The sequence below is a fragment of the Monoraphidium neglectum genome, assembly GCF_000611645.1.
Source record: "Monoraphidium neglectum strain SAG 48.87 unplaced genomic scaffold scaffold00764, whole genome shotgun sequence".
In the NCBI taxonomy this organism is placed as follows: Eukaryota; Viridiplantae; Chlorophyta; class Chlorophyceae; order Sphaeropleales; family Selenastraceae; genus Monoraphidium; species Monoraphidium neglectum.
The window spans coordinates 10,001-20,736 of record NW_014012864.1 but is presented as its reverse complement, the minus strand read 5'-3'; the positions used below and the strand labels follow the sequence as shown (position 1 = coordinate 20,736).

Here is a 10,736-nt window from a genome sequence, read left to right as displayed (position 1 = left end):
CGCCTAGCCCCCGCCCCTCCCCCTGCCGACCCGCACGTCTCTCCTGGATGCGCATGACCCGACCGCGTGAATCAGGAGCACCTGAACGTGGTGCGTTACCTGGAGTGCTTCGAGGAGGTGAGGGCCGGCCGCGGCGCCCCTGCCGACGCCCCTCCGCGCACGTGGCAGCAGCGCTTTGCTGCAGCTCCAGCGATTCCACCAGAAGGAATTGGGTCGGCGCGAGGCGAACGCCAGAGCGGGGCACGTCCAACGCCTTGCAGGCAGTCAAGCTGGTCGGCGCTTGCACAACGTCCATTGCATGCAATCGCACGCGGCTCGTCCGATGCGCGCAGGCCGGCTGCCTGCACTTTGTGAGTGAGTTCTGCAGGTATGCCGACCTGGCGGGATTTATCGCCCACAGGGCGGCGGCGCGGCGGCCATTGTCGGAGGACGAAGTGATGTTCATGTGAGCCCACGGGGCTCCAGGGGTCGTCTTGTCGGGCGCGCTGCGGGTGCTGCGTGCGGCTTTGACCGTGGGTCCTCGCAGACCCTGGGGTCCGGGGACTTTAATAACAGTTTTTTTTGCTTCGAGCATGGGAGCGGCGTGGCTGGTGGCTGCAACCTGTGCGGCAGGCTGGGAGAGGCTCTGTGGGTGGGTGCGTGCGCACGGGCCGGGCGGCCGACTGCCTCGCTGCATGTAAACACCAATGCTCGCAGGTTCGTCCAGATCACGCTTGGGCTGGCGCACATCCACAGCAGAGCCATCCTGCATGGGGACTTCGGCATCAAAAATATACTTATCGCAGAGGCAGGGTTGCTAAAGGTGGGAGTTGGTTTAAGGGGCCTGCTCAAGGAATGTCTGATGCTGAGGGGGTCGGAGGGGGTGCTTGGTTGGGGGCTTGCTGCAGCAGCGCTGCAGCCGGGAAGGCGCACAGGCGGGTGCGCCCCAAGCTTGCGGCCATCTTCGTGGCACGTCTGCAGTGCAGTCTTACTCCTCCGGGCGCGGTGAAAAAGCTTGGGAGCATCGAGGCAGCCCAATGGAGCACACTTTCTAGCACAACAATTTCGAGCACCCTGCTGTTTTTGGAGGCCTGGGCTGCCCCATCTGCTGGGCAGCAGCTGTCGCTTTCAAACCCCTCCGCTCCACCCAACTGCTCGTGCTGAACGAAGATTGGAGGCATCGGGTTGGCGCGCGCCCTGGCGTTGCCTCGGGCGGTGTTGCAGACTTGACTGATTGGGAGCCCTGCTGCCCCAGCCCTGGTGGGTGGTGGGCAAGCGTGCTCCTGGGGACGTCCGCAGCTGCATGCTTGGCGCGTCCTTTTTCCCCCGGCATGCGTCCTACCCCTTGCTTACCATCAAGGTGAATCCCAATCCATGGACACCCCTGCGCCGGCTGTCCCCTTTCTGCAACGCCAGAACCCTGCCCAGATCATGCCGCCTACAGCACGAAAGATGACGTCTGGTACGAATGAGTTTGGGGAGAGCATGAATCTGCCTCTCGCTCATTCTGGGCAACCTGCACACGTACCATGGTTCAAATCCCGCATCCTTAGCGCTTTGACCACACTAGATTTACACGCGCACCAAGCCCAAAGCGCTGCCCTGAGACAGCCGCGCACGCACGCTCGTGCGTGCACTCCTCTCTGGCGGCCCCCGCCCTTGGCCTTGTGATTCGCGCCAATGTCCACCTGTCACGTGTGTTGCACCCACAGGGCACTCGGCTGCGTGCTGCTCGAATTGCTGGCGCTGCGCTGCGCCCTTGACGGTCGTAGCCCCTGGGAGCTAGCCAAGCATGCATCAGGGTGAGCTGCCCCGCCTGCTGCTTGGCACGGCTGGATGCCCCAACGCAATAGTCGGCCATGGGGCCAAAGTGAGACGGCCGTCGCAGTGCGCATACAGACTCGCACAACACCACGTTTCGTTGGTGGCCTTTGCTGCGGCCGTTTCGAGCGCACGTGCGCGCAGCTGCAAGGCCACCTTGGCGTTCTTGTCCTTGCACGACGGTGAGACACTTGCGCACCGTCTTTCACAACGCAACCTCCCAGGGGCGGTTTCCGCCATGTGCCGGCCCGCTACAGCCCGGAGCTGCGGGCCCTGGTTGACGCGCTGCTGCGGGAGGACCCCGCAGAGCGTCCCAGCACCCAGGAGGTACTTCGGCTGCCGTTTGTGCGGCCCCACCTGGCCCGGTACGCGCGACACGTCAGCAGGTAGGTGACGGCCGGCCGCGCGGTGGCCGCATACTCAGGCCCCTGAGCAGCAGTCCAACCCCTGCATGGCCACTGGCAGAATGTTTGGTCTGTGATTGCGCAGCAGCGGGGGTGGCGTTGTAATGCTGTTTGACGATGGATCGTCTGTTGATGGTGGTCCCCCCTTCCCAGCTTGCAGGAGCAGGGAGAGCTGGCTATGCCGCGGGCTGGAGGCTGCGGAGCTAGCACAACTAATGAGCAGGCGGCGCAGAAGGACCAGCAAGATCATCATCATCATCATCATCATCATCAGCAGCAGCAGCAGCAGCAGCAGCAGCAGCAGCAGCAGCAGCAGCAGGATGGTGATCGGGAACACAACCGAGCTCAACACCAAGGGCAAAAATCTGCACACACGTTCAATTCTCAGCTGCCAGCCGCATGCACTCAGGTGCACGGCAACGCGCGTGGAACATTTGCAGACGTGGGCGCGGACGCCAAGGCGCCGGGCGCACGCCCCGTAAATGGCGCACATGCTGCTGCACATGAGCAGCTAGATGATGCGGCCGCAGAAAGCGCAGCGACAGGTGACCTTCAAAGCCAGTTCCATCTTACCAGCGGCCCGTTCTGCAGCAACGGAGGCAGCGGCGGCAGCCGCGGCGCTGGCGCCGATGTCGGCACGGCCTGCAGCCATGATCCGACTGGTGCAGCAGGCGGAGGTGGCAGTGCTGGCAGGCGGCGGCAGCTTGACCGGTGCAAGCACATTGAACCTGGCTGGCTGGAGAAACAACAGGCGGCCCTGGCAGACATGGAGGCTGAATTTCAAAAGCTGGGAGTGCGCACGCTGATGGCGGGCAGAAGCCAGGGCATGCGCAGGAGCACCACCACCAACAGCAGCAGCAGCAGCAGCAGCAGCAGCAGCAGCAGCAGCAGCAGCAGCAGCAGCAGCAGCAGCAGCAGCAGCAGCAGCAGCAGGATAAGGAGGAGCTTATGAGGGGTAGCCGACGATGCTGCACAGAATTGTCATCGACCAGCGCCCGCCCGACGATGCACAGCGGCGCGACGACGCCCCCTCCAACAGCCCCTGCACACGAGCATCACTGCGACGGTCCCGCGAGCGCGCGCCCACAAAACCAAGCGCCTGCTGCGGATGTGCCGAGCTCCGTCCTCGAGCCGGTGGCGGCGCGGGGGCAGCGCGACCAGCGGCACCGGCCGTGGGAAAAGCGGCACAAAGGGGGGGCTCGAGGTGCCGAGCCTGCCAGGGCAGCCAGGGCGCTGAAGCTCACGACCCAGATCAAGGAGTGGCAGGCAGAGTGGCGAAAGGCACAGGGAGAGGTGGAGATGAGGTGGGGGATGCGTGCAGGCGCAACCAGCAGTTGGGTGGGTCACAGCTCAGGCTGCGGGCGGCGCGCCAAGGCAGAGGTGACCGAGACCAACTATCTCCTGGGTCAATGCATACCTGGCTGCAATCCTTGTTCCCGGGCCCAGAGCTCCATGAAGGCGCACCACAAGGCCCTGCGCAGAGTGCAGCCACGCCTCAGCCGCGCCGAGCTTGCCGAAGGGGGCGCCCGCTTCGCACAGCGCTTTGCGCACCTTGCGAGCGCCTGCTGCGGCGGCGGTACGCAGGAAGGCACCGCTGGCAGCCAGGCGGGCGTGCTCGATGCAGCGAGGGAGGGGGGCCGGCGGGTGCCTGTGGTATTTGCCGTGCCCCTCGTCAGCAGCACTGGCAGCAGTGGAGGCGCCGGGCGTCACAGGGGCACCGGGGCATGCGACTGCATGGGACCTCTGCAGCAGCAGCCAGAGCCTCCGTGGCGGCGCAGAAGCGCAGGGCGGTTGAAATGTGAAAGGCGCGGGGGCTTTCCAGATGTGGAGATCTTTGCCGCAGCCGGTAAACCTAGCAGATGAAACACAGCAAAGCTTTGGGCGGCGATGTCGGCGTTGTCAGCACCGCCGGCAGCCGCGGGGTGTTGCTGGGGCAACCGGGCATCAGCTCCCCCAACATACATGAAGCTAGCGGCAGGGGCGCCGCACAGGCTGCCTCGTCTCACCACAGCAGCACAGAATCCCGTGCTGTTGGAGGGGCGGCGTTGCGCAGGTGTTGTGTTGCGCCTGGTGTTTACTGGTGCTTTGATGGCTGCAGCTGGAAAATGCGGCTCCTGACCAACTGCCACCATAGCGCACTCGTGCCGATGCACCACCCCTGGGAAGCGTCACAAATCCCAGGGGTGTTTTGTGCACTGGCATTAGCTTGTGCTATCTCTTCATGTCTTGTAAGCTGGCAATTCAGCAGCCCCCTTGCATTACAGGATGTCGCTCATCAAGGGAGCCGCCGCTGAAGGGCGCTCAAGCAGTGGATGCGCAAATGGCCCAGCAGACACGGCCAGGCGGGGAGGAATGTGCACAAGATTTGTTTGGGAGGGCAAGGTGGTGGCCAACGCCACCGCCTGGAGGCAGGGGCTGTATGCACGACTGGTCCAGGCCGTGGCCTGCCATGGGGGGGTCGTCGGTGGGGCGCCAAAAAAACCGTCACATGGCTTGTGCCTGGGAAATGTGCAGGAGGTGAAACATCTGTGTGCAACACATGACGAAAGATGCACAACAAAGGGATGCCGAGGACAGCCAATCGGACCGGCATGACTCAGCACTGAACACCGCTGCCGCAACACAGCACAGCAAACGCTCGCAACTGCCTGCACATCACCAAAACACCCTGAGTCCTGCAACCTTGACTGGCTGGGTAATTTCTGCTGAGCCCGCGCTTGCGTTCTGGCTCTCCTCCAAGGAAATGGCGAGCCCTGCCGTTGCAGCAGCAGCCGCAGCTGCAGGGCGCAGTCTTGCACCCAGCTCAAACCACTCTCACAGTGTCTTTCCAACTGGTTGCCTTCTCGCCGCGTTTACTCCGCTTGCTTTCCAGTGGTGATAGTACTAGTAAAGGAGCAATACTTGGGTGCGCACAACCCATCCCCTCGCGGTATATTGAACACGTCGACTGCACTTCGGCAGCCTCTTCGCTGAATGCAGACACGTCCTTCGCGTTTGTAGCTGTAGTTATTATCTAGACCAGGTATCCGTGCCGGCTGGGTCTGCGAGGGCTGGGGCCCCTCGAACCTTGGAGCAGCTCGTCCTGGCGCATCCTGTCGGTGTGCTGCGCTGCAGCCTTCTCGGCAGGGGGCTGAGGGACGCCTAGTTTTTGCCAGGCATGTGCGCTGGCTGTGGACCTTGCTTGACATAGCTGGCGCATAACCAGTGCACGACGGCCAGCTGCACTGAGTGCCTTCTGAGAGGTGCAGTGCTGCCCTGAGCCTGATGCTGGCTTGAACGCCATGCTGGTTTCAATGCCAGGTCAATCATTCATGCACACGTGTGCTGCCTGCCACAGGTTGCTCAAGGGAGATAGCGTGCGCAGGCTTGGCCCAGTCACCATGGCCTCGCCGACTGCAAGGCAACTGCTTGTGCGGGCGCTGCCTGGGCTCTTCCCCGACAAAGATCCCGAGTTTCGCGGCAAGGCGTTTCTGGAAATTGCCCAGATGCAAAGCGACGTGGCTGCTGGTCTGCTGGATCTGCCGGAGGAGGACAGGAGGGCGGCCATCGAGGCAGCTGTCCATCGGGGTGGGCAAGGTTCTTTGTGTTCTGATGACCCCGTGTGGCAAACGGGCAGCGTGTTCAAGCTCAGCTGTCAAGAGCCTGGTTTTGTGTCCTGCTTGCTACACTACCAACATGCTTGCTCTGTATCCGGTTTTTACCAGGTGACCTGGTGAAAAAGATCGAGGCACTGGCTGACCAAGTGGCAAAGCTGACTTCGACAAGTGAGTCGCATTGCAATCCAAGCAGCTTTTTTTGCTGTGCCCCGCGTGTTCCATGCATGCGCTTGCGCACTAGACGTTGCATGCATCAGAGTCTGGAGTCAGCCCGTGTACCATGCGTGCAAGCGGAACGCAGCCACATGCGAGTTTTTGGCAGCAGATCTATGCATAGCTTGCTTGCATCATGTCCGCCTGTGCACAGCAGGAGGTAGCCCTTTGATATGCGACTCTACTGCTACTTTTACCCTTGCGGCTCTCCAGCCGACCTGCTCTGCTGGCCGCACAGGGGCCCATGTTGTCCCCCCGTACCAGCACCTCATCCCACTGTCTTGTTGCTGGGCTTTGCTGGGTTGTGTTGCGCTCCACGTCCGCTCCTTGGTTGCCATGCTGCTGTACCCGTCGTCCGCAGGCGGACGGATAATTTCGGTGGACGCACCGCAGCTGATGAGAAGCTCTATTTTCCTGACAGAGATCAAGACAGCAGAGCCTGGGATGAGCACCAGCAGCAGTGACAGGCGCAGCATTCACGGCAGGAAGTTTGCTGGGCTGGGCGTGTGTGTGAGTGCACAGAAAGCTGTCACAGCCGCGCACAACCTCGTTGGGCTGGAGGTTGGCAACTCGGTGAGGGTTTTCTTTCCCGGGTCGGAGGAGATGCTGCGGTTGGTAGTGGAGGTGAAGGATCAGGAGCTGGACTACGCTGTGCTCGCCACTGATGGCGAGTTCAACGCGCACTTGCCACTTTACAGCGACCCCTCTTTCACTCTTGTGGGCAAGCAGCTAGCCATGTGTGCCTTCCAGCTGGGCGTACTCGAGGACCTCCCAGACTGGAGTCACAGCGGCGTCGCGGTGCTGCCTGCAACTGGTGTGAAGCTCAGCCGACAGCAGCACCACTTGGTGTACAGCTCTGACACATGGCCTGGCGACTCAGGAGGGGCTTTGGTGATGTACCATGGCGAGTTGGTGGGCCTGCATCTGTGTGGGGTGAATGCCCTCAAGGAAAAGTTTGAGCAAAAGCGCAGCCTGCAGGAGAGGGTCAGTGCCATCGAGGAGTCCCTTGAGAGTGCTGCGCAATCAGTGGCTAGCGGCTGTATAGCATTGTTGGCCACTGTGTTTGCAAACAAGGTGCAAGTGTAACGAACAGCATTATTCTCAGTGGAGGTGACAACGTCATTTTTCCAGGAGTGCCACAGTGTTTGATACCAGTCAGCTGAAGTCGGTTGTCCAAGTCCTTTGCCATGTAAGCAATATGTTCTACCAGCAAGTGCTTTGCTGGTAGAACACCGCTGCACACAATTGGGCCTTGCATGCAGCCAAGTGGAATGTGCACGCCCATACCTCCGCATGCAACACTCTACTATATGCAGCACAAGATCATTAATGGTGATGAAAGTATGATGATGAGGAATCGCAGGATTCCTTCTTACAAGGCAGATTTGAATGGTCAACAATCATGGCAAGCATCAACAGGTAGTGGATAGACATGCATGGTCAACCCCGTGCAGCGAGAGGTCGCACTCGGCCCCCAACTGGATGAACCATCTGAGCTTTGCAAGGTCTGTGATTGTCTTAGCCATGATCACAAATGCCCTGTCGGTCATGGTCACGATCCTGACACGTGCGTGCGTGTGTGTGCGCATGTGTGCGCATATCAAAAAGAGATGTCCTGATTGTCGGTGTTCGTTGATGGCATGTATGCTTAAGGCTTGTCTTTATCTTTTACTCGGCCCGCGCTTGCATTCTGGGAGCTCTCCTCCAAGGATATGACGCGCCCTGCCGCTCTGTAGCAGCTGCAGCTCCAACGCCCACCTGTGTCGCACCCAGCTTGCACCACTCCAGCAATGTCTTTCCAGCTGGTTGCCTTCACGCCGCATTTACTCCGCTTAATTTTCGATGGTGATAGTATCATAAGACTCTAGTAACAAAGGAAATAACTTGGGTGCGCACTTACGTTGTTACGTAACCCATTCTCATGATCTCGAACACCTCCACCGCACTTCGGCAGCCTCTTCGCTCAATCTTGGCACATCATCCGCGCTCGTAGCTTTAGGTGCTATCTACACCAGGTACCCGTGCCGGCTGGGTCTTCGAGGGCAGCAACCCCGTCCGTTCATCCGTGAAACACTGCCCTGCAGCCTTCTCGGGAGGGGCTTAAGGGGTGCCTGGTAGTTGTTGCCACGCGCTTGCGCTGGCTGGGGGCCTTGCTTGGCATAGCTGACGCACAACCAGTGCACGACGGCCAACTGCACTGAGTGCCTGCTGAGAGGTGCAGTGCTGCCCTGAGCTTGATGCTGGCTTCATCGCCATGCTGGTTACAATGCCAGGTCAATCATTCATGCACATGTGTCCTGCTTGCCACAGGTTGCTCAAGGTAGCGTGCGCAGGCTTGGCCCAGTCACCATGGCTTCGCCGACAACTTCAAGGCATCAGCTGGTGCTGGCGCTGCCTGGGCTCTTTCCTGACAAGGATCCCGACTTTTTCGACAAGGCGGCTCTGGAAGTCAACCAGTTGGATGACGGCGTTGCTGCTGCTCTGTTAGACCTGGCGGAGGAGGACAGGAGGGGAGCCATCATGGCAGCTGTCCATCGGGGTGGGCGGAGTTTGTTTGTGTTCCGATGACCTGGTGCAGCATATGCGCAGCGTGTTTACGCAACAAGACGCCGTGAAGCTCCAACGCATTTGGAGGTGGTCGCCGCTGGGGCAGCCGCTGACATGTCGCCGGCGGCACTTGGAGTGGGGGAGTCTGCCTGTCAATTTTGCCCTTGGACACCATGGGCCACCGCGGAAGGCACCCCGGGCACCTGACTCGCTACAACCCGCCACTGCTGTGTTGCTGCAGACACTGCCGGCTTGATTGCCATCCTGGAGTATGTCTCCGAGAAGGCGGAGAAATTGATGGCCCTGCTGCTCAGGGCCAGGAATGCTCTGCGCCACGCCTCGTCCATCACCTTGGAAGACCTGGTGCAGGTGCTTCGGAGCAAAACAGCACATGCATGCATGCTTGGTCTGAGCTGTAGGGAGCAGGCACGCAGACTTGGATTCTGCATACTCTGCTTGCCAAAGGGCACTACATTTTCTGACCTGCTGCCGACTGGTGCCTCGCTCATCATGCTTCGTGCAAATGCACCTGAACAGAATGGGCTCCAATTGCAGGGAATCCATCGTGTCGATTCCCTGCTTGCTGACTTTCCTCAGGTGGAAGGCTCCCTTAAGATCTGGTGGGCAATCGCCGGCGAGGACGACCTGGGAGCAGAGGCCATCACAAACCTCACAGATCCGACAGAGCACCAGTGGGGCGAGAACAAGCTCGAGGCCAAGCAAACGGAGGAATACATGCAGATGCTGAAGGATAAGGTGGGTCGTCGCAGATCTCCTGCAGGATGTTTTCAAGGGGATTATGCACTTCTGGTTTCTGACCGTGGTAAACAACTTATTTCCGACGCCTTCAATATCCATAAACTCCGGTGACGTGTTCAAAACTTGGGGCCATGTTTTTGAAAATGTCGCCTGATAGTTGTTTCTGCAGGTCAGCAACTGCGCTCAGACATGCTGCACTGCATCAGTGCAGCCATCTTGGGCGGTAGTCACATGATTAGGCAGGCCCGTTGCCTGAACAAGACCAATTTCATTCCAGTAAGTCATACAATCAGTGTTCTGCAATCGACTCACCACTCAACGAGGCAATGCCATCCACCCCCAGCGCTGTGGAAATGCGGCTCCGCGACTCCATGCGCCGATCATCCGATGATTGCTTGCGGCTGTTCATCAGCTGCGAATGCACATTCCAGGCGGCGCTCATTACCAGTGGATGAACTCTGCCACAAGCTCTGTTATGCTGGTGTTAACGTTGGAGCTGCCTGAGCACTGATGCGAGGCAAACCTTGCCCGCCACCAACGCTGTCAGGTGCGGCTGCCTGGGCACTTGACGTGGAGCGCCCACTTGGACGGGAGCCAGGTGCTGAAGGTGCGCCCCTGCACAGGTGGCGCCGAGCTGCCCTTCAGCATCGCCTGTAGGCCAGATGCGCTTGTGGTCGTTCGTCGTGCGGCGGTTGAAATGCGAGGTGCAGTGGTGGCAACTGTGGAGCTGCAGAAGAAGGTGGTGCAGCAAAGCATACGGCAGGCCAAGACCACATGGATCTGTGCAAGCCTTGACTCCAACGTGCCGGTGCTGAGCGTGTTGACTGACATGCAGACGGTGTTTGCAGCCTTCTACACGCAAGGGCAGCGGGACGGGTCAGGGCGAACAATTTGCATCCAGCACATGTTCCCAGACCTGGACTCCCTGACCACCCTGATGCATGATGCACTGTGCTCTGTGCCCTCGGATGTGCTCAAGTTTCGGAGGTTGGACGGAGGAGGGGGTTGCGAGCTCGTCTTGGCTGCCGAGCTGCCAAGCCCTAAGCGGGTGCGGCTGCCTGTTTCTCAGCGGCCTCGGCGTGACTCCACGCAGGCTGCAACGCATGAGCTGGCTCAGCACGCTGCGGGAGGTTGCGACGTGGGGCGCTTGGACGGTTTGCAAGCCTTTGCTGGCCCGTTGACGGGGGGCGCGGCTGTGCAGGTTTCCTCCGACATGTCTTGATGCACGTGTCCTGCATAGTTCCACACTCTTCACTGCCACATCTGCACCCCTGGTTTCGCTTTGGAACCCGCACACCCTCAATTTTGGGTGCATATATGCATGCCTGGATTGGCATGCGGTTGATCTGGAGCTTCACCTGGCGCATGCGCTGCTCACAGTGTGCATGCAAGCATTGTTTGCCAGCTGCCACTAATA

At 60.1% G+C, this 10,736-nt stretch overlaps 1 protein-coding gene across 1 annotated transcript; it reads left to right on the top strand.

The window, feature by feature from the left end:
- Positions 1-7,537: 7,537 nt before the first annotated feature.
- MNEG_5209 (hypothetical protein) lies at positions 7,538-9,774 on the top strand (the record flags this gene model as incomplete). The annotated part of the gene is made up of 4 exons (XM_014046317.1): positions 7,538-7,580; positions 8,802-8,929; positions 9,158-9,316; positions 9,751-9,774. The coding sequence occupies 4 exons, from the start codon at positions 7,538-7,540 to the stop codon at positions 9,772-9,774; spliced, it is 354 nt and encodes a 117-aa protein (XP_013901771.1).
- Positions 9,775-10,736: the final 962 nt, after the last annotated feature.